The 21,743-nt window shown below is 51.7% G+C and overlaps 9 protein-coding genes across 9 annotated transcripts; 7 read left to right on the top strand and 2 right to left on the bottom strand.

Moving 5' to 3' along the window:
• The first annotated feature begins 1,181 nt into the window (after positions 1 to 1,181).
• On the top strand, positions 1,182 to 2,156 carry BDV17DRAFT_9087 (uncharacterized protein). The gene is made up of 2 exons (XM_073765327.1): positions 1,182 to 1,435; positions 1,510 to 2,156. The coding sequence occupies exons 1-2, from the start codon at positions 1,415 to 1,417 to the stop codon at positions 2,044 to 2,046; spliced, it is 558 nt and encodes a 185-aa protein (XP_073621345.1). The 5' UTR covers positions 1,182 to 1,414; the 3' UTR covers positions 2,047 to 2,156.
• On the top strand, positions 2,156 to 2,830 carry BDV17DRAFT_9027 (uncharacterized protein). The gene has a single exon (XM_073765310.1). The coding sequence runs from the start codon at positions 2,266 to 2,268 to the stop codon at positions 2,611 to 2,613; it is 348 nt and encodes a 115-aa protein (XP_073621344.1). The 5' UTR covers positions 2,156 to 2,265; the 3' UTR covers positions 2,614 to 2,830.
• A 1-nt stretch (position 2,831) lies between these two features.
• On the bottom strand, positions 2,832 to 4,878 carry glr1 (glutathione-disulfide reductase GLR1). Its single transcript, XM_073765312.1, has 3 exons — positions 4,256 to 4,878; positions 3,365 to 4,194; positions 2,832 to 3,303 (listed from the first exon to the last, which is right to left on the bottom strand). Exons 1-3 carry the CDS (start codon positions 4,687 to 4,689, stop codon positions 2,870 to 2,872), a joined length of 1,698 nt encoding a protein of 565 aa, XP_073621343.1. The 5' UTR covers positions 4,690 to 4,878; the 3' UTR covers positions 2,832 to 2,869.
• A 23-nt stretch (positions 4,879 to 4,901) lies between these two features.
• pbs2 (mitogen-activated protein kinase kinase PBS2) lies at positions 4,902 to 8,045 on the bottom strand. The gene is made up of 2 exons (XM_073756223.1): positions 5,924 to 8,045; positions 4,902 to 5,871 (listed from the first exon to the last, which is right to left on the bottom strand). Exons 1-2 carry the CDS (start codon positions 7,466 to 7,468, stop codon positions 5,455 to 5,457), a joined length of 1,962 nt encoding a protein of 653 aa, XP_073621342.1. The 5' UTR covers positions 7,469 to 8,045; the 3' UTR covers positions 4,902 to 5,454.
• Positions 8,046 to 8,098: 53 nt separating this feature from the next.
• BDV17DRAFT_249434 (uncharacterized protein) lies at positions 8,099 to 9,274 on the top strand. The gene has a single exon (XM_073756222.1). The coding sequence runs from the start codon at positions 8,289 to 8,291 to the stop codon at positions 8,796 to 8,798; it is 510 nt and encodes a 169-aa protein (XP_073621341.1). The 5' UTR covers positions 8,099 to 8,288; the 3' UTR covers positions 8,799 to 9,274.
• A 722-nt stretch (positions 9,275 to 9,996) lies between these two features.
• BDV17DRAFT_8862 (Auxin Efflux Carrier superfamily) lies at positions 9,997 to 12,264 on the top strand. Its single transcript, XM_073765291.1, has 5 exons — positions 9,997 to 10,139; positions 10,275 to 10,588; positions 10,648 to 10,814; positions 10,867 to 12,092; positions 12,144 to 12,264. The coding sequence occupies exons 2-5, from the start codon at positions 10,303 to 10,305 to the stop codon at positions 12,205 to 12,207; spliced, it is 1,743 nt and encodes a 580-aa protein (XP_073621340.1). The 5' UTR covers positions 9,997 to 10,139; positions 10,275 to 10,302; the 3' UTR covers positions 12,208 to 12,264.
• Positions 12,265 to 12,628: 364 nt separating this feature from the next.
• BDV17DRAFT_8864 (uncharacterized protein) lies at positions 12,629 to 13,649 on the top strand. Its single transcript, XM_073765292.1, has 2 exons — positions 12,629 to 12,722; positions 12,789 to 13,649. The coding sequence occupies exon 2, from the start codon at positions 12,801 to 12,803 to the stop codon at positions 13,485 to 13,487; it is 687 nt and encodes a 228-aa protein (XP_073621339.1). The 5' UTR covers positions 12,629 to 12,722; positions 12,789 to 12,800; the 3' UTR covers positions 13,488 to 13,649.
• Positions 13,650 to 14,036: 387 nt separating this feature from the next.
• On the top strand, positions 14,037 to 16,467 carry BDV17DRAFT_278690 (putative choline kinase; the record flags this gene model as incomplete). Its single annotated transcript, XM_073759574.1, has 4 exons — positions 14,037 to 14,986; positions 15,037 to 15,556; positions 15,629 to 15,772; positions 15,829 to 16,467. The coding sequence occupies 4 exons, from the start codon at positions 14,037 to 14,039 to the stop codon at positions 16,465 to 16,467; spliced, it is 2,253 nt and encodes a 750-aa protein (XP_073621338.1).
• A 1,146-nt stretch (positions 16,468 to 17,613) lies between these two features.
• BDV17DRAFT_8868 (uncharacterized protein) lies at positions 17,614 to 18,059 on the top strand. Its single transcript, XM_073765294.1, has one exon. The coding sequence runs from the start codon at positions 17,726 to 17,728 to the stop codon at positions 17,948 to 17,950; it is 225 nt and encodes a 74-aa protein (XP_073621337.1). The 5' UTR covers positions 17,614 to 17,725; the 3' UTR covers positions 17,951 to 18,059.
• Positions 18,060 to 21,743: the final 3,684 nt, after the last annotated feature.

The following is a 21,743-nucleotide window of genomic DNA, read 5'->3' as shown; positions in this document are numbered from 1 at the left end:
AACTCGTGCAGCGGCAATAGTGGCAGCGGGGTCGTGACTCATGGCTGAGAGGCTGGAGGTCATGAAGTCTATATCGAAGGGACAATGTGATTGCAGGAAAAGAGAGGCTGGTGGAGCAAGTGACCAACGATCGCACTGGAGACGCCCCAATCTAAGACATCATAGCATGTTAGCGCCGCCGATTCAGTTAGGCGAGGGCCGTGATGCACTGATGGTTCGTCTGCCGAGTGGATGTTAGTGAGTGGAAACAACTTCAACCGGGAGGATCACTGGGGAAGCGCTAAGAGTCTTGGTCTGCAAGCAGTCACTGACTCTCTCCTTCTCTGTGACTATGCCGAGCAAAAGCAGTTAGTTCCACGAGGTCGAAGGATATGTGTGCGTGTCCTCTGTGGCAATCGTGGCCGCATGCAGATACTCCGGAATCAAGTCTCGAAAACAGAGCTAAGGTAGCATTTCCGCTGGCTTCGTGACTGCCTGGACCCTAAAACATGCATCCAACCAGTGCGCTGTCTAGTTTCAGGCCCGGGACATAGTGTGGCTGCTAGCGGGTGCCAGAGGCGTGGAGGAAAAGAATTCTTCTCGTGCACGGTGAATTTGGTGAGAAAACTGCTCGGGGGGCCCCATATTGCGTGGCTCCACCAGCGCGCTCGTCTCTTTGCCGGGCGCTCTCGGTCAGCGCGGAACAGAATGATGATTTACTGCTGATCTGTTTGAGGATTGTCGCATCTGTCTTGGAAGATGGAAGTCAAATCAGGATAATTTGATGAATATTGAATAATCGTCAGCATGGCTACGGCGTACCCTGCTGGAGGTGTCTCATCTTGCACTTGGTTTACAGACAGAAGGTGCATTGATCAAGCGAGATTGATGTCTCAGTCCAGTGGTTCTCGCAGAGCGGAGCCAGAGGTCGGCGTATCCACAGATAAGAAGCTGGAGGAAGAACCTTAAGGACGAAGGCGAAGAAGATGCAAGCAACAGCAGCAGCAGACTGCAGCACTCCTGGGCATTCCTGCGCCAACCGGCTGCCGAGCCTCACCTCGCAACGCTAAAAGCTTTCGGCATAATCATCAGCTTGAGCCTTTTGACACTCAATTTCAGGTCATCTGTCTCGAATTTTGCTTCTGGAAGCCGGCTCTGCGACATGGTCCTAACACCAAAGACAAAGTCCGAAGAATAAGCCGAACAGTGTCTAGTAGACTTCCACTTTCATACAGATACGAGAAACAGCCATGTGACGATGAAACCACTTCTACTGACTTCTTGGTGAAGACGCAAACGGAAACCAAGGCCGACCACGGTCGGACTCTAAAATAATGGTCAATGAAAACAATTTATTGAACGGAGACAAGAAAGAAAAACAAATGAACTCTCCGGGGTTCGAACTTCGAGCCATGGACAGCTGGCTATCCATCCAATGTGTCTGCCGGGATTCTTAGTCAGCAGTTCCCAAAGCGACTTTGTTGAGGGAGTGACGGGGCTGGCAAGCACGATTGGCTGACCGACTGGCAGTTCAACAAATCAACGGCTGTCCCGGCATCATGTTGTTGTGCCCGTGATCTGGCAAGGCACTGTCGACTGATGCCCCCCGCTTTATCCCCTCCTCAACAACTCTCGCTCCTTACACTCCTTCTTCTCTTCATCTTAGAATGCACTGAACAATACACTCTTTCAAATGCAACAGAAACAGGAACACCAGATCATCATGGCCCCGAAATCCAGACCCTCCTCTCGCCCTCACAGCGTCTGCATCTCCCGCGCCCCATCGCCCGCCAATCTCTCGCTCGTCGCTGTCTCCGCACTCCCAATCTCCGATCCAGAGCCTTCAGGCAGCAACAACAAAGTCTACATCCCGCTCTGCTTTTGCCTTATCTCGTTCGCTGTCATGATCTTCAACTGAGTTGGATATGCGCCGAGCCTCGTTATCTGATGCCGAGGTTCCTGATAAGCGGTGACCCGCCACAGCGCCGAATATCTACAACTACATCCAACGGAAAAGAGATGCGAGGTCACTCTTCCTACAATATTCACCGCCGTTTACATGCATAAATCTGCGGAGTATCTATTGGAGCTGGAATCCAAGCAGGCTGAAGAATTCATCTTCCCCGCTTCTTATCGCATCCCATGGTCTCCATCACTCCAGCCCGTCATCACCCATCTACGGAGAGTATACAAACAACGATGATGATTGACGGACTATCGCCACGCCCGTTCCCATAAAGCGACATCCTACCAGCACCAGCGCTCAGCACAAGTAACCTTGCATGCATGACGGTTACACGAACTCATCCCAGCCAGCCCCCACAAAGTGGGTCTGACAGGCGTGCTGACGATTCCATGCGTCTTGCGTCGCACAAGCTGGGTTTTGAATACAATTGCGCGGCCCGGCGGCAGGATAGCTTAGCCAGCGGACCACAGTCGCACGGATTCGGTTTTACTGGTCGTGCAATGGTTTGTTTGTCCCGGTCACTGAGAACCGGGGCTAGGTTGGGTTACATACAGTCTACCCGACCATGTTTGCGATTGTTGCGGTATACCCTGGTGGTATGCAACATATACATACCCATTCACCTACCTATTTACTCGATTGTTCGGGTATGTGGGGGACCCCTCTAGTCTGCAGTTTGACATTGCGGAATGATACTCATATACATATTGTTCAGCATCCATATGTTAGATGCGACGACATCATTCATTTACCTCGTCTATTTCCTTTTTCACTTGATATTGTTTTCTACTACATATGAAGCACATACAGATACCCAAATATTTACCTTCAATACGAGCAAGTACAAGATATCTTTAGATCTTGAAATACTCTTTATTCTTCGAAATTCACTAAGTAAACCCGCCATCTATATACCAACGACATCTACCGCAGGGTAACCAACTCCTCAGCAGAGGTAGGATGAATAGCAACACAAGCATCAAAGTCCTTCTTCGTAGCGCCCATTTTCACCGCAACCCCAAACCCCTGCAACATCTCACCAACCCCCAAACCAAGCAAATGCAACCCAACAACCTTCTCCTCCGGCCCCGCAACAACCATCTTAAACTCAGTCGGGTTCTTCGCCTTCTCCTCGGGCGGGAAAACACTGTAAAACATAGCGGGAAACCGCGTGTAGTAGACCTTAACGTTTTCGTCGCCGAAGCGCTCGCGCGCTTGCGGCTCGGTTAGTCCGACGGTGCCGACTTCGGGGTGCGAGAAGACGACTGTGGGGATGTTGTCGTAGGAGAGCTTTGCGGTTTTGAATTGCGGGCCGCCGAAGAGGCGGTTTCCGAGTTGGCGGCCGGCGGCGATGGCCACTATAGCATAACGTTGTTAGAATAGCTCTGGTGGGTAGTGAAGGACTAGTGGAAAACATACCGGGAGTGAGCTCGGCCTGGCCGGTGACGTCGCCAATGGCGTAGATACCCTCGACGTTGCTGTTCTGGTACTCGTCGACAATGACATGGCCACTCTCGTTGAGCTTGACGCCGGGAATCTCGAGGTGGAGGTCTTCCACTTCAGGGACACGGCCAATGGCCCAGAGGAGCTCATTGACTTCCATCTCGGAGCCGTCGTTCATGATCAGCTTGAGGAGCTTGTCTTTGCCCTTGCCGTCGCGGAGGAGCTGGACCTCCTTGATACCAGGGTGCTTCTTGTGGACCTTGATGCCAGCGGCTTCGTAGCGCTCCGTCATGGTCTTTTGGATCATGGGGTCGAACTTGCGGAGGAAGGTATCGCCACGGATGAACAGGTTGGTGTCGACGCCAACGGTGCCCATGACACCTGCCAGCTCGATGGCGATGTATCCGGCGCCGACGACGGCCACCTTGGGTGGGAGCTCTTCGATCTCAAAGAAACCATCGCTAGTGATACCGTGCTCAGCACCCTTGATGTCCGGCAGGCTGGGCCGGCCACCAGTCGCGATCAGAATATGCGGCGCGGTGTACCGGGTTGTCTTGCCGTCGGAAGTGACCTCGATGGTCTTTGGTTCAACGAACTTGGCCCGGCCGTGCACAAGGTCAATACCTTCGTTACCCCAGTTCTTCTCGTAGATACCGTTCAATCGCTCAATAGAGGCGTCGCGGAGCTTCTTGAAATGGCTGTAGTCAGATTTGACGTTATGCGGGAGGTCATAACCGTAGTGACGGCCCGCCTCAATGGACTCGGTAATGGAGGAGAAGTTCCATGTCATTTTCTTGGGAACACATCTAGAACAATATTGGTCAGCAATTGTAGGAACGAAACAAAGACTGGTTGATAGCACCATACCCAACGTTCACGCAAGTACCGCCGGAACGTCCACTTTCCACAATCAATGTCTTCGCGCCGTACCAACCAGCGGCTCTCCGTCCACTCCCGCTACCACCACTTCCACCACCGAGAACAATGTAGTCATACTGCTGGGTCTGTACCGGAGGCATGTTGCTCGAGTCCGCAGCCGGGGAGGTAGAAGAAAAGTGTCTTGTAAGCGAGGTGAGACGAGACCCAGTAACAACAGAGGCAGTTGAGGCGGCTGAGGAATCCAGGACGCCTCTCTTCAGGTGACTGGCGACAGCACGTCGGGGAGCAACCGTGGCAATGCCGTAACCTCCGTATGCGCGGGAGGACTGAGCAATCGGAGAAGAACAGACGAGACACGATCGGGTCAGCCGGGTCTTCGACGCTTGGGAAGTAACTGGTCGCAGGGAGGAGCGAGAAAGCATGGAGAGGGATTATTGGGGGCGGCGTAGGACTAAAAGAGGGGGGAAGGAGGGGCAAGCAGGCTGAGGTGAAAAAGTTGGGGGGAAGCCGGAGGTGCAAGCTTCGGCGAAGAATGATGCTATCGTTGGCGGGCACTGGCCACTTGCAGGTCTTGATTCTACTTGCTTCCTCTGCACAATATACTCAATTACCTCTAAAATATCAAATCATTCCATTGATAGATAATCTATCCCGCGTCGTACAAACCAATCGCGTGATTGACATCTCCTAATTCTTCTCGAATTATTGCGTTTTCTCGCCGTAGAGAGTCCAGGCTTGCGTCATTACTCAGCATCACTCATGGTGGACGCTGATTGATAAGCAGTCTGGGAATTTTGCTGCTAAGTTATTGTTCTGAAAAATTCATATCATTCAGTAGTATTCGTTGAATGATCGAGTACGGTACATAGAAGGCCTTCATACAGGTACATCGTGTTCTTGAGGAAGAATTCACGCAGAATCATACAGGGTAGGTTGACACAGGACCGCGACATTGAGACATCATTGCGAATCGTTGCATGCACGTGAAAGTATAACGCTGGTCCAAAGCTGACAAAACGGTTTCCAAAAGCCAGACCGTCTGCCTAGTGGCGCCGGCGCCAGGGTTTCTCGGTGGGGGGTAAGCGCTCTGAGCAAAATAGGGTATGGCAGAAGAAAAGGAGCAAAGCAGATGTATAGATAGTGCTATGTGTCTTGAGATGATGGTGAAAGCGAAATGAGGATACAGACTATGCTGGCTCAGAAGAAATCGAAAGACTAGAGATGGGAGGAGTTTCGTCGAGGAGCGGACTTCCAGGTACAGCATCTAGCGCAACCGCGTGCAGTGCTGGCTTATTTGCGTCTTTGGAAAGTCCACTTAGACGTTTTTCCAGCATCTCTCTGACCCAGTTCGCAACTTCTTCGTCATCTGTAGCAGGCGGCGTGAGTTCGCCTGATGTTCCGTCGGCCAGAGACATGGATGGCACATCTGTGTTGCTCGGTTCGGTGGGTGGTTGCATAAGGGAGGAAAGCCATGGGTGTCGTAGGAGCATGCTGTAGGAGGGCCGGTTTTGAGGATTCTTATCGAGACAGGCGTTGACAAAAGAGTGTGCGTCTTCAGAATACTCGGATTCTGGGAGGCTAGGAGCTTCACCATGTACAATGGCCTGGGTAGATGTGAGTTAACCGGTTGAGATGAGAAAATGTGGGGGAACTTACATGCAGCTGACTGAATATGTTATTGAATGTTTCTGGCGGGTACGGATACCGGCCAATCGCGCATTCAATCATAGACAATCCCAAACTCCAAATGTCACTCTGAACGCTGTAGGTTCCACCGCTGGTGGCCCCTGACTGCTGCATTCCGCCGCCTGCGATACGTTCAGGCGCCATGTAGCTTTGACAACCAATATTCGTCTTTGCAATACTGGCGACCAGGTTTCCGCTCACTCCGAAGTCGCAAATTTTGATTTGGCCTCGTGTGTTGACGAGAATGTTCGTGGGCTTCACATCTCTGTGAATGATGTTATGATCATCCTTGAGTGTCTTCAAACCCATGGTTGTGGAAAGAGCCACTTTGCGAAGAATGTTCTCGGGTATGCCTTCACCATAGAGTTTGTCAATAGATCCACCATCCATGAACTCGACGCAAATGTACACAGCGCCTTCTTGGAAGAAAGCCCCGTAGAAGTCAATGATGAATGGCGAAACACATCGGTGAAGAATATCCAATTCCATGATGATTTGTGCGAATTTGTTCTCGTCCAACTCCAACCGGATCTCTTTCATAGCCATGACAGCACCAGTCAGGTTATCTTGTGACTTTAGTGTTGGAGTCCCATCTGCATCTGAATCGTCGGCTCCTTGCGGCCGGCTGACAATTCCACTCAAGCCCTGCCCTGGTTTCCGCATGTGCGGGCGGCTGTGTCGAACCTTGTAAACAGTTCCGTAGTTACCCTTGCCCAGCTCGTCCAAACGATCGACTTCGTCAAGCGAAATATTGAAGCTGGCGCCGGACGAGAATTCGATACCGCCTCCGTGAAGAACGGCCTTGTTTTTGAATTTGAGAGTACCCGATTTCGTATCAATGTATTCTGAGTACTTGCTGAAAGCTGACTCTCCACCCGCAACAGGTCCACTGGCAGGTGATTGCCCTCCAGGCGCCGGGCCAGCAGGCCCAGTGGCATCTGAAAGTTTCAGACCCGGCTTCATACGTTTCGCTGCCAATCCGCCCTTGGGAGACCCTGTACCAGGAGGTCCACCACCGACGGTGGGAGCCGAGGCCCAATTCTTCGGGCTCGGTCGATGAGTTGCTGGGAACCGCCCTCCCATTGCACCTGCTAACGGACCGTTCATAACGGATGGGGAGTTGCCCGGTAGCTGGCCAGTTGGGGTCGATACGCCTGGTTGAGGAACACCCTGTGGAATCGTCCCCATCGAGGCGGTCTGATTCAAACTGGGGGGTGCACCCTGTCTTGAAAGTTGGAAAGCCTTCATTTTCGCCAATATATCCTGATTCGCACTGCCAATAGAGGCTTGCGGGCGCGCAGTAGCTCCACCAGCATGTCGTGCAGCATTGACCTGACCAAGATGTGTAGATGAAGGGGTGATTTTGGAAGCATTGTCGGCAGTCGGGCGTAACGAAGGTATAGTTTTAGCGGCAGGAGGGGAAACCTCATCATCGGGGGTAATAGGAGTGTGATCGCTGTCGGATTGAGGAGAAAGGGGAGGGTTCTCCGCGGCGAAACCGCGTTCAGCGCTCATTGTCGGCGAGACCGCGGAGCGAGATATCAAGTGAGAACAGGAGGGGTGCGGCAAGGCCGGAGTACGTTCTTCAGCACCTTCAGGCTCCAAGGTTGTCTCGCGGCAATCAGCGGCTCGGGAACATAAAGAAAAGTATTGTCAGAACACGTAGGCGGGCTCGGTCGGCAAACGAAGTCGGCCAAAAACAAGGAAGAAGACGAATTCAGCAAAAAGGGCATGGAGGAAAAGGCAGAAATGTTCGTCGAATACTCCGTAGGAAGAAGTTCTGCAAGCCGTCGGGGAGTCGCTCAACTCAACGCGGGGCAGAACCTTGGGTCATGTCCCGGACCAGAAACGAGGGACTTCAGCGCCGAATACTGGCACTATATAGAGTAGTCTTTTCTCCGAGAGAGTCCAAGAGTCTAGAGCTGCGACGATGGAGTCGGTTTGCATACGTAGGTCGTCTCTTTTTCGTCTCGCTGGCAAATTCCTGTTTTCTGGAAGAGTGACACCTTGTGGGGGACGGCGGGGGTAATTGAGGTAGGAAGCGGTTGAGTCGTTGACAAGATGACAAGCCGCAAAGCTGGCGCAGCCTGGGGATTATCAGGCAATATATCAAATTTATCGATAGTATAAATTAATCTCGCACACAACGCGCATGCACAAGCTCTCGTCCTGAGCTGCGTTCTCCCCTATCGAATCACCTGTGTCGCGGCTGGCCACACCAGCCAATCAGCGGCGTTGCCACCCCGGGAATCCTGGGCGTCTCAGCCTTTGCAACGGCCGATCGTCAAATCCTCAAGCGTCCACGAAGCCTTGCATCATCCCGTCACACCAATCCATGACTTCATCTCAATTACTTACTCTGATAGAGCTAAGACTACAGGATGCAAAATACACTGAACTTGCGGCCCAATCCCTTTCTTCAGTCTCGGAGGTAGAACAAGACAGGCAAGGCAAACCCGACATTTTTGCCCGCTGCCGGACCGAAACATGGGTCTCAGCCTATGGAATGCTGAGCAAAGATAAGCCTTGGTACAGCTCGGCCCTGGATTTCTGGATGCCTGATAATGGCCGTCATCAAAACGTGGAATCTGTGCATCCACAATCAGGCTGTGGCAACGGCCTCCGATGCCGTCTTCAAGCCACATTCTTCATCACCAGCGCTTCTTCGCTCCCCTTGGTTGGTCTCCGTCTCTGTTCTCACAGGACGTTGAGCCCAATCATTGTAAGCAATCAAGCCACACCAGGCCGATCGTTTCTCCCAGACACGGCTGCCGGAAGTCAGATATCCATCTTCGGCTGCATCTCACGTGTATATCTTGGACTAGGTACTCTTTCTGCTCTCTAGTTTCCGGCATCCGAATTCGCAACTGCAATTGACAGTCGGCAGAAGCCGTCAGGCCTTAACTGGCTTATGCATGTGTTCTACAAAGTATTAATCCTGTCATACAGTCTTCTTGTGCCCGAAGTGCGACTCGAGTGTTGATCATCCGTCTCCACACAAAAATATAAAGATTCAAGGCTTCAAATTACATAGATGGACTAACCCTAACAGAATCCTTGCGACTAGACAACATCGATTGTTAGACCCTGCGACTCTTGGAGTGCAATCAGAAGGTCTAATCGACATGTAGACCCCTGAGTTCTATTTTAGCTCACTGTGCTTTTACCCTTTTTGCTGCTTGTTTTCTTTTGGCGTTGTTCTGAGTGAAACCATGCCCTGTGGCTGTGCTCTTGGATTGACTTTGACTCTGAATCGCATGTCGATCATGACATCTTCCATGTGAGAACCGCGCAGACAAGCAGTAGCTAGGCCGATCCTTGACCGGGGATGCGGGTTTACTATCGGTGGCGAAAGTTTGTTTCCAAAGTACGCTATACTCTGTAAAGGATATCTCAGAGGTCAGATACCTTCCGGTGATGCCGAGTATTGAACTCGGAGTTTATAGAGGCGCCTGATATGGACCAGGTATCCTTGATAAGTTCCACTCCTCGCTTTCGTCAATCGCGAACGATCAGGTGCACCGATATTCTGCTCTGCAGGGACTTTGAGAATTTCTCTCTACACTGTCTATGAAGACTATGCTCCTGCAGAATCCCGTATGCCGCAGCAGTAGTACTACTAGTAAGCCCAGTAGATTGGTGACGTGATGACTGCTGCCAAGAACACTGCGGTTGTGCTTTTGCTCTGTTGAATAGTATTAATGAGCAGGAACTCCACTCCTCTGTCAAGGGGAGATAGACCTATGTTAGCTGTCATACCTCGTAGGAATCCACTAGGTGAGCAAATCCCGAGCGCGTTTTGATGGCACCCATTTACAAAGTACCGCGTTCGATATTAATTAATAAATTTACTCCGTAATAATAGCAGCGGTTTGCAGACTGTCAGGGCCAGACGAACTGGAGGAAACAAAGGTTGGACTGATTCCTTGGCGCCAGACTAGCCGATCGGCCCGCCCTATCAGCGGTCCCAATCTGAGCATGAAATCATGGTCTGAAGCAGCCAGCCAAGCGCAATGATGTGAACTCTTGCGTTGGAATTACAATCATCATCCTGACCTGACCTGACCGACGTCTTCTCTTCTCCTGTTTCATCATGCTACCTTGGATGCTTCAATCCATCTCTGTCTGCTGAACCAAAGCCCCTTTCATATACAATTGGTTCTCTTTGAGCTCATTGCCGCCTCTGGTAGGTTCCACTTTCCACACTGACAGAAGAAACCTTACCGGCTGGCGTTTCCCTGGGTTCTTGTGACTCTTGATCTTCATCATCCATCGCCATTGTTCTTATCCGCCATCTTTCTGCTAACTCCTAGGTCTCCAGGGACAAACTAATACCCTTCCCGCCGTCGATGGCATTTTTTACATCGCCCCGATCATTAGAGAATGCCGAGTCGTTGACCGCACGCCAGTTCGTGACGCAAACAGGCTTCAACACGGGCATACTGCAAGATGTGTCTAGTCCTCATTCGAGCCACCCGGCGTTCGGGCACCTAGTGCTTCTCGTCTTCGAAGCTGTCCTTGAGGTTGTCTGCGTTAGTCTTCCGGGTTACATTGCTGCTAGGGTCGGCATGTTCGATGCGGACGCTCAGAAATTCGTTGCCAATCTCAATGTCGCTCTGTTTACACCATGCCTGAGTATGTGGCCCGAACATTGTTCAAAACAATGTTTACTGATGACCATTTCTTGCGCATAGTTTTCACCAAGCTTGGTTCCCAGCTGACGGCGGAGAAACTGACTGATCTCGCCATTATTCCTGCTATTTTCATCGTCCAAACCGCCGTTTCCTACTTTTGCGCATTTGTGGTCTCGCGATGCTTCCGATTCCAGAAACGAGCGTCAAATTTCGTGGCAGCCATGGCGGTAAGCCTTCGAGTGAGCCCTGCCCGCCTATATGTGTCTAATCCTTGCTTAGGTATTCGGGAATTCAAACTCCCTTCCTATCTCGCTTGTGATATCTCTATCGCAGACACTGAATGGCCTCCATTGGGACCGAATCCCTAATGATAGCGATGACGAAGTCGCGGCGCGCGGTATTCTTTACCTACTCATCTTCCAACAGCTCGGACAACTCGTGCGGTGGAGCTGGGGATACCGTGTTCTTCTTGCACCAAAGGAGCGATATATTGAGGAAGGCGAAGGAGAAGGAGAGAACCGAGTCGCACAAAATCAGGAACGATACACCGACAACCCGGAGCAGGTGGACCCGGATGAACCCTTGATAAGGACAAGGGATTCCTCCGATGGCCCTACCGAGCATCCAACGGCCTCGAATGACGGGTCCGAAGGGTTTTATTCCGGAGAGGCTACGCCTGTAACAGCTCGCACTTACTCGTACACAAAACTACCGCATCCTGAGCACGAACAAGCCCAAGTCGAGTCACCGTTGCTTGGGCCACCGCCGAGTGGGCCATTTCTTCCTCGTCAGGATTCTCGGGGTGATATCCTGCGTTTCCCAAATGTGGAAGTGAACCACCAGGACAGCCCTTCCGAGCACGGGCCCGTATCGCGGGTCAAGGCTTTCACAAGTCAGCTCAGGAGCCTCATTGCGAATGGTTGGGCAAAGGTAACCGGTGCAATGTACAACCGACTCCCACCAGGTGTTCAAAAAGCGCTCTCCAAAAGCTCCAACGGTATGTGCAGGTTCTTCAGTGGTGTTTGGGATTTTATGAACCCACCACTTTGGGCAATGTTGGTTGCGATCATAGTGGCCTCTGTACCGGCGCTTCAGCGACTGTTCTTTGACGAGGGTACATTCATCCGGAACTCCGTGACTCGTGCGGTCAGCCAGAATGGTCAAGTTGCTGTTCCATTGATCCTTGTAGTTCTCGGAGCGAACCTAGAACGCAACACAATACCTCGAGAGGCACTTGAAGATATGGAGGATGCAGGTACCGAGAAGAAGCTGATCATCGCGTCGCTGTTGGCCCGTATGCTTCTACCAACCATTTTCATGGCGCCGTTCCTTGCATTGCTGGCGAAGTATGTCCCCGTCAGCATTGTGGACGACCCAATCTTTATCATTGTCTGTTTCCTCCTCACCGGAGCTCCTTCTGCCCTACAGTTGGCCCAGATTTGCCAAATCAACAACACCTATGTCGGAGCCATGTCTAAGCTGTTGTTCCAGAGCTACGTGGTTTGGTAAGTCTTATCAACCTCCGATACGCCATGCAATTCAGCTGACGTGCATAGGATCCTTCCGTCAACCCTCATTCTTGTGATGTGTGCTCTGGAGGTTGTTGAATGGGCCGCGTAAATGATGCTTGGTCTTTTCTATTATGTATTGTTACTTTACGGATATCTTTACACTATGGTGGTACTGGGCCGGGCGGCATTTTGATCAACGCACGGAGGTTTTTCTTTCCGGCTCTTATAGATTGCGATCCATACTTTGGTCTGAGATCAAATATCCCTTGAATAACGAAGATATAAGCTGATACGTTTGAACAACAAGTCGGAAGTGCTGTGTAAAGTTGGAAGTCGCCGAGACTTTATGCCTCAGGCTGTAATCACGCCATCGTCTTCCCCCCTCCCCAGACCTGGCTCCAGACGCTCTCATCTTCCCCATCATCTAAAGAACACATCCAGCGACCGTCTCATGACATGGTGATGCCCTTTGCAGCTTTGTTCCGGAGTATGAATTCACAGGAATATGCTGGTTCCATTGCGACCAGGCCACTCATTCACCCCCATGCGCCTTCCGGAATTGAAACCTCAACGGTAAAGAATGCGGGGGAGGTCCTCCAGTCCAGTATTCACGTTTGCATTCCAGTAATCTCAACGCCGAATCTTCGGATTCTATTTTGAACTTCGGGGTGACTCTAACGATCATCTCAGTGATCTTGACCCATGCGACAAGCTAGAGCAGTGACGGCGATTCATCCGAATGGTCCCTGGTTTCTTCTCCGGTTTGCTGGACGCCCTCATTACTGTATATCTGCACCTGCATTAAGCCAGGCTTGTCGCCTATGGGTCTTAGCGATGCCGAGGCTGCGGTTGACGGGCCCAGGGGTGTCGCGTGAGCAGCTGCTGAGCGATCGAGCTTATCTCCCTTCCCAAGGGACAGGAGACAATCGCCGCACGATGCAAGATGACAACCCTATGCTTATCGCATCCACACAAGACACGCAAGCTGGTTGGCTAGGTGGACAGTATCTTGCAGTAACATCGGCCACCTTCTGTGGGTGCATTTATCAGAGAATGTCTTATGAGGGCTGCTTGTCCCCACAGTCGTGTGTCAAGCGTTTAGTTGAGTGTCACATGTTGTTGATACCCAAGTCTTGCCACCCGTCTGGACCTCAGCGATTCTTCCCTGCGCGACCTCTTGCCTACCTCTTTTTGCTAGTCGGACCCTATACGCCTGGCCTGCGTCTCTCTCTTCGCGCCTTCATCCTTTGTATACTCGCATTGCTGGTGCACTTGCCTACAGCCAGTGCCATGCGCCCGGTTCCTGATTGTGAAATCCACTCAAACCATCATCCAACCGCTGCTTTTGCAATAATCCCACATTGTTCGTGGCAAGGCCCGCTATCGTGACCCCCACCCGGGTACTCCCAGTCTTCTTCCCGTCCCTTTTCTTTTCTTTTCCCCTCCGGTATCCAACTCTCCATTCGACTTCTTATATATGCTTCCCCCTTTCTCGGTCCTTCGAGTCTCTTCTGCAAACCAAGAAACTACTGCCCAGCGACCAGTACCGACGACCCTTGGCGGTAGTTATAACGTGATCGACCTCTCCCAGGCCTCCCCGAATGCAACTTTCAGATTCTAGGACTGAACGTGTCTGAAAATGCCTTCTTTTGACGAACAAGTTCCAGACTTTGGCCTTGACTTTGAAGGTAGGTGTCTTTGCTTCTTGGATACTACTGTCTTCAATGCTTCTGGTCCCTGGATTTTTTTTTCAATGTTTTCCCCTTTGTTGTCTTGGCTCTGGCGGCCAATAGTAGTTGTAATCACCTCCGCGGCGGCTCTTGCTGGAGTAGTCTGATGATCTCATCACCCACTTTTCTCAACCACCGAAAATCCGTGTCCATCTTTCTGGCTTCCCTTTACCCCTCCACAATCAATGGCATATATCTCGATGTACCGATGGATTCTGACAAGTCTTTGAAAGGCCCATCCCCAGGTCTCGAGACTAGTCTGCCCTCCCCCGCCCACAAACCCCGTGCAGACGCCCCTACCACCTCCGATGGAAATCCCACCAGGCAGCGACGCGTTTCCACCAGCAAAACCTCGGCCCGCCAACACTTATACAATCCTCCTTCCTTGGGCTCCTTAAACAGCCAGACATCCAATGCGAACGAACCGGTGACTAGAGAAGACATCGAGCGGTGGCTGAAGCAGGGCGAGGAAGAATCGCGACACAACCTCTTCAGCCAGGTCTATGACTGGCTCTCACGCGAGAAATCAAAACGCAAGCCATCTAAGAAGCCCAACGGCTCTATAAACGGTGCTGGAAACAATAGCGGTGCCAGTGAAGCAGAGGGAAATGGTGACGGAGCTCCGTTGACCAAGACCGCGTCGCAAGGCTCCGACACTGGACTCGCGCTCGATGGTTTAGAGAAGATCCTCCTGCATTATGCCTCCCGATACGATAGCCGTCCCACGTCTACCTGCTCCTCTCGTCGATCTATTCGCCGGCGTCCACAACTAAAGGGGCTGCGACGAGGCTCCGCTTCCGAATCGGACTACGAACTCGATCCAGTTACACCTGCTGTTGATGCGGTGTTGGACAATTCGCGGACGTTGTCTTATACCGGCGGAGGCGCAGAAAGCGAGGATGGAGATGCTGCAAGTGTTAGACGGGCCAAAGACAGGGAAGCCTGGGTGGTCTTTAAGAGCGAACTCCTCCGTTTGACCCACACACTGGAGTTGAAGGGCTGGCGAAAGCTCCCGATGGAGTCCGCGATCGAGATCAATGTCGAGCGGCTTAGTGGTGCTTTGACGAATGCTGTCTATAAAGTCACTCCACCTCAGAATATCCCTCCTCCCAAGGCCGAAGACGGATCGTATACCCTGGTGCCTAGAAGGCCTCCTCCGTAAGTATGGACATCCCAGAAGTCTGGACCTCTCTTTAATCTAGTGACAGGAAACTCTTGCTGCGTATCTATGGCCCACAAGTGGATCACCTTATCGATCGAGAGAAGGAGCTACAGATTCTGCGACGGCTGGGACGCAAGAACATTGGACCTAAAGTGCTAGGAACTTTCAATAATGGCCGATTCGAGGAGTATCTCGATGCCCGTCCCCTCACGCCGAAAGAGCTGCGGGATCCATCAACCATGAAGCAGATTGCGAAGCGGATGCGCGAGTTGCACGAGGGTATTGACCTGCTTGACGAGGAGAGAGAAGGTGGTCCAATGGTTTTCCATAACTGGGACAAGTGGGTTGATCGCTGCGAGCGTGTGATTACTTGGGTGGATAATGCGATCAAGTCCACGCAGAATGAGAGCAAGGCAGTGTCCGAACCTTGGCGACGGCGCGGATATGTCTGTGGTGTCCCTTGGCCTACATTCCGCAAGGCCGTGGAGGATTACCGCAAGTGGCTGGTTTCGAGCAGCGGCGGCGTACATGAGATTAAACGACAGCTTGTGTTTGGCCATAACGACGTAGGTCCTAAACGCATTCAAGCTGTAGCCTGTTGCACAGCCATCGTCAATTTTGCTAACTAAGTGCTGTAGACACAATACGGTAACCTACTGCGTATGGAACCTAGTCAGCAGTCTCCCCTGCTTCTCCCGGAAAACGAGCATAAGCAATTAGTCGTCATCGACTTTGAATATGCTTCAGCAAATACACCCGGCTTAGAATTCGCCAACCACTTTGTGAGTTTCGCCAACCAACCCATATCTGCCTGCATGTATACTGACCTCCTTGTCAGACCGAATGGTGCTACAACTACCACGACGCCGACAAACCCTGGGCCTGCAATAACCTCTTCTACCCAACACCAGACCAGCAGCACCAATTCGTCACCGCATACCTCACCCACCGACCCGGACTAGGCGGTCGTGCCTCCCCCTCAATCACACCCATAATGCGACCCCTCTCCTCAAGCACACCAACAATGACCCCCCTCGACCTTAATGCCAGCCCCGAAGGCCCCGATCTCGCTCCCCTCCGACCAGTCGATAACATCGAGCGCGTCCACCAGGATACCCTTGAGGCTGAGACGCAGTACCTCATGCACCAGACGCGTCTGTGGCGCGTCCTCAACTCCGCGCAGTGGGTTGCATGGGGTATTGTCCAGGCAAAGGTACCCGGGATGGAAGATGAAGAGGGGTCAGACGACGCAGATACACCGACGGCCACAACACCGACGAACGCTACGCGAGCCCCGACCCCGACTCCACCAGTCGACAGCGACGTCGACGAGTCTGACGAATTTGATTATCTGGCATACGCCCAGGACAGGGCTCTATTCTTCTGGGCGGACCTGGTGGCTTTGGATTTCGTCCAGAAGGAGTCGCTTCCTGAGGCGTTGGTGCGGGCTGTTGAGGGGAGGATGATTGACTACTGATACTGACTACCTAAGGTAGTCTAGTATCGGACCCTTCACTTCTTGTGTCTTTCTCATCTTTACTTTCTCGCTTCGTTCTTGCTCCCGAGTTATTATTATTATATAGTTATGCTACGACTCGATACCAGACCTACATGCAATGCATTGCCATGCCATGATTGATACTGATGTTGATGTTGATGAACCTATGATATCATGTATGTTTATATTCATGTTACGTTGACCCGGTGCTCGTGAAGAACTTGAAAAGAATGGAAAGCTAAACCCCCATGCGTCTTATGTATTTGTATTTATATTTGTTTGTAGACCATGAGAGAAAGCCTCCCTACCCGCGTCTTCATCTTGATCTTGATATTATCTCCTAATTACTTTATGTATCTCAAATTTATACAACCTATCTTTTTAGCATATGGGGATGCTTGCCCTAATTCCTAGGTATTTGTTCGTTTGCACAGGCAGGCCAGACCAACCTACCCACCTGCCCGGGCTCAGTAGGAGGGAAGGAGCACCTAGCGAGTCACGGCCTCCTGTCAAGGCCTTGGGGGCCTGTACTCCGTTGCTCTTTCCCTGCAAAACGAGGTGCAATGGGAGGCTTTGGAAGGTGCGACCTCATGTCATGAGGCTAACTGTCTTGGGAGGCACCTGCCTTGGTAGGTTCTTTCGCAGAAAAAGGAAGGAGCCACCGGCACCCATACTATCTACTATATGGTCCATTTATGGAAAGAGCAAAGGTTGGCCTGGGAGGCGCGCGCGCGGCTTGTTGGAGATATGCGGGTAAGTCCATGGAAAAGCATGGCGTAAAAGCGGCCGACAGCATATGATGCGCGATTAGTGGTAGGATATGACTTTCCCACATACTATAGTAGCAGTAGCAGATACTGGAAGTATTCGCAGGGCAATGTCTCGTCCCGCATTGCATTGCTGCGGGGATGGTTGAGCAATGAAGGGGCCTGAAGACAGTGAAGTTTCTCAGCATCGTCATCGAAGCTATTGATAGCACTGGACAAGTCTATGCAAGCGCGGAATCTATTCATGGAAACAGGAACTGTCAGAGGTAGTGGTTCGTATAGTGAAGCTCGAGGTCCTCCGTTGCCATAGAAGAAGTGAGCCAGCACGGGCAAAGAGGTCACATTTCACGCCCATCTACTAGTAGTCAATATTGGGGAGAGAAAGTGGAGATGCATAGCTGAGATGAGGCGACGGTACCCGCGGCAGCCGTCGTTCCTTCCTCGTATACCTGCATCGGAGGCTCTGGTCTATGGTGTTGATCGCTCTTTCTATATTTGGTCCGTTGTTGATTTCGACTTGGATTGGTGGGCTAGATATTAAAGGGCTGGTGCAGGGGATCTGGTGCACAACCCTCAGGAAGGTGCGATGGGCTTTCCGAATCTGTACGTCTCGTATACTCCAGCTTCGACAAGTTAGAAGACTTGAGGTCAGTGAACTGGTCTACTGGTCCCTGGGCCCCCAATACCCCAGGTGAACAAGTGGGACCAGCGTTAACGGTGGCAGGGTTGTTAAGATTAGTGATCGGTATGTAAACGAGATTGGCTGAAGAAAAGTCTTCAGTGGCCTACCTCAGGTGTCCAACCCAGTGGTGTGGTAGACGAACTAAAGTGACCGGGATTCTCGCATAATAAACCTACTTCGGGGAGCCGCGACGACGTCAAAGCAATAAGACTCAAGATATAGCCTTGTCTATCAGATGAAGTCTGGGCTTTGCAGGATTAGGAAGCTCTTGCGGCGGCTTTCTTCTGGATGGATAAGAGAGATACCAAGCCGGTTGCTCGGAGTTCTGACTTGGGTCTTTGGATCTGATTGATCGACGGACTGGGTGAACGCGATCAGAGGCGCTATTTTTGTCTCACTTGAGCCAAACTCTTCGAAAGTGATAGCGGGGTAGTTTCCAGTCATGAGTACTGGTCTTCAAGTGAAATTGCAGGAGAAGTGCATTGCAGATGGAATAATGGAGGTACAGGTACCTTGTCACCATCTCAGATTGAGTTTGGAGTCGTTGAAGGACAAAAATAGAACAGAGTGTAGCAGGGGTGCTTGAGGTGGTGATAGGCTGGCGAGCTGATTTAAGCTCGGTTTCCTCCGTAGGCGGGGAGTATACGGTGAGCCATCCGCCTGTCAAACAGCACGGTGCAGATGAGGATTGTGAGATACTGGAAATTGAGTGCGAGCGAAGGCTGACGCAGATCGTCGAAGCTACCTGTCTAGATAGTCTTGGTTGACGCTGAAGGAATTCGGAGGGTTCACCGGCTGATTGTTCTCAAGAGAGGGGCTCAAGGGAGAAGATTGAGTCACAGACAGAAGAAGAAGAAGAAGAAGAAGAAGGTCCACTGGAGCTTGCTTGAGCAATCTTAATTCCCCTTCATCATCTCACAGAGATTCGGAGATCCATATTATCACGACGCAGCCAATCATGATATTAGACTGGTGAGGCAGCGATATTCTTAGAAATGAACTAGGGAAAGAACGAACTGTGCGGTAAGTGATTTGGGTGCTGACATGGTCATCCTAGCCTGGAAGAGCTCCGACAGTAGTGGCAGACAGGCAGGAGGATTGATGATGTGCCGCGTGTGGGGGCTCCTCAAACAGTCATTCCGTAGCTAAGGCATGCTAGAGGCAAGCGCAAAGGGGGCCAAGACTTGAAGGCACTCGAGTATACTCTGTGTTCGTCCCTTACAGCCGACAACTACTTGAGCAGTTGAAGGCGAACTTCGCGTAGTTCCTCGTCAGCTGGTGTAACAAATTCGGACTCCGGAGTACTCGAGACTGAAGAACAGCGCTTATCAATCTGCTAATAATATGAATGCTCTGTAGGGCAGAATGGCAGCATTTGAAGCGAGTCAAATAAAGTTGAGACGACAGTAGCGATCGGCAGCAGGCTAACTGGAACAGGCGCCATTTCGCGAGATGGAAACTTATTCCTGGACAACAGCCCAGTCCCTTGGAAAGTGAGTGGGCATTGTGCCATTTGGCAGCCTTGCGAACCGCCCACGATCTGCCCCGGCGAATCCCAGCGCCCTAACTGGCCAGTGCAGTCGGTTTCCTCCGTCGACAGATCGGGTTAGCGCGGGGCTACTCTGGACTCACTCCAGTTTCTGGCACCGCCACTTCTGCCCCCTCTCTGTCCACTCCTGTCTGCAAATCGACCAGATTTTCTGACTGTCTGTCGGTCTGACTGAACACTCCGAAACGTGCAAGGTGCTTTGGCCGACTTATTTCCGCGGAAGTCTTTAGTGCGTCCCCAACCCGATGCGCCAGGAATCTGTCCTCTGGTTTGATGCGCAGCTGCAGATGAGGTGGTCGACGGTCACATGGCTCTTTGTCTACTTCTCGGCCCCCAGACACTTCTGAACAACCCCCTGCCCCCCTTTCTTCATCCGCCATCGCTGTCTGACCCCGGAAAACGTGGCAGAGATTCTGCTGTGCAACTTCATGCATGCAGCTGTCCCCCTTGACCGAATTGGAAATCTACAACGAGTGATGCATCGACTCTGTCATTCTCTGACGGCCAAGCCGATCAACCCTGCCTATAACTCCACTAACCGAACCAAGCAAGGCTTCGTCTTGAGAACGTCCTGTCATTATCGTTGAACGTGCTTCTTGATAGACCCGGCCCGCTGCCTCGGATAGGGTATTTCGGCCTGGGGGAGCAGGTTCATTATGCGCCCTTTCGTCAGGGCTTGCCTTCTCCGACAGACCCATACCATCAGCCATTATTGGTGTGAGTTGTGGTGGTGGGTGGTGACACTGTCAGTATCTCACCATGGCTTTCTTCATCGCGGTTGTTTTGCTCAGTTTAGCCCAGCCGGAAAGCGCCCTCCGCCAATCTGCTGGGACTTCGTTGCTTTTTCTCTTCCCGCCTCCTAATCGACCTGTCCAAGTCCGATAAGTGTGCCAGGGGGCCTTGTCCCCGACTTCTCGTTGTGATCATATTTGGCGATCCTGACATAAATCGGGTTAGCTGATACTATCCGATGTTGTTTCACATTGTCATCTTGCCAAACTGACGGGTCGGCGACTGCCGGGCTGCGAAAGAGAGAATCATCGTTTCAAAATCAATAGTCCGCATATCATCTCCCATTTCCTTGCTGCGGCTGAATCTTGTGACACCTTGCAACCGTCCTCTCAGCGCGAATGGTGTGCGCGGCACAAAGCACCCTGAGGACCATGCAAAAGTGTCCAATTTGCATGCATTAGAATCCCATGTGGAATTGTGGACCAACCGCTATCTAGGGCTTTTCATGCCCCGCTTCGTCGGACTCATTTCTCAGCCGCAGAAAGCAGAGCGGAGTGACCACTACGTACCGCCATCTGCTGGCTTGGCTGGAGGGCGAAGGCTCACCCAGAATCACCCCCCTGGCATCGTCATTTTCGAACGATAGCCAGACAAAAAATAGCATTGCACTAACTATCTTAGCGCAATCTACCTGCCCAATCTGAAGGATATTTGAGTCCAGCTAAACCCAGATAGGACCGCGCAATGACATGCCAAGCCCAAACATCATTTCCAATAGGTACGTGCTCGACACCTCTTAGGTCATGGCTTGCCGAGCCTGCAGACCTCCGTCCGCCATTGATGGAGCCATTCGCCGGTTACACGGAGACTGCGTGGGAAATGCAAGATGGTTGCCTTGGGACCAGTCTCAGGAACGCTGGACCAACCAGGGCATGCAAACTCAGGTATCCCGTCATTATGTGAATACTTGTTAGCAGACAGCCAGCCTCAGATGGTCATTTTTGGTCGTATGTTTCAGGACCGTCTGGGTTTATGTGCTCAGTGAGTGCGTACCTCCGCGGCTTCGGACGAGGACGGTTCCTGGACAATGTGCAGCTCTACGCGCCTAACTTTGGATTCAGCAGCATCTCGAAGCTCTTGGCTTGACTGGCAGGAACCGCAAGATACCATCTATTAAAATCTCGAGAGGCCACCCTAGTGCGATAGCTTTAAGGTCGTCTGTCCACAGGGCCATGCGGTGCCCCACGGAAACGCCTCAGTGTTATTGGCAGGATTAAACTCCGAGGGGCTTCGGTATTTCAGGTATTTTTACCGTGTCCAGACGCACCGGCACTTTGATCTGCCTCGCAAGGCAATCTTCAAGCCTGCAATAATTCTTATGTCTTCGTCTCTACTATCTATGATGCCTAGACTACCAGCGATCTATGAACCACGACCGGTCTCCTCCTACGAGGGCCAGAAGCCAAAAAGCTTCCTCACACCAAGACGATCTTACTCGAAGACCCTAGTCGTGGGAACGAGCGAT

This window comes from Aspergillus undulatus (genome assembly GCF_047715775.1).
Source record: "Aspergillus undulatus strain CBS 261.88 unplaced genomic scaffold BDV17scaffold_1, whole genome shotgun sequence".
NCBI classification, from domain to species: domain Eukaryota; kingdom Fungi; phylum Ascomycota; class Eurotiomycetes; order Eurotiales; family Aspergillaceae; genus Aspergillus; species Aspergillus undulatus.
This window is presented reverse-complemented; position numbering and strand designations above follow the sequence as displayed.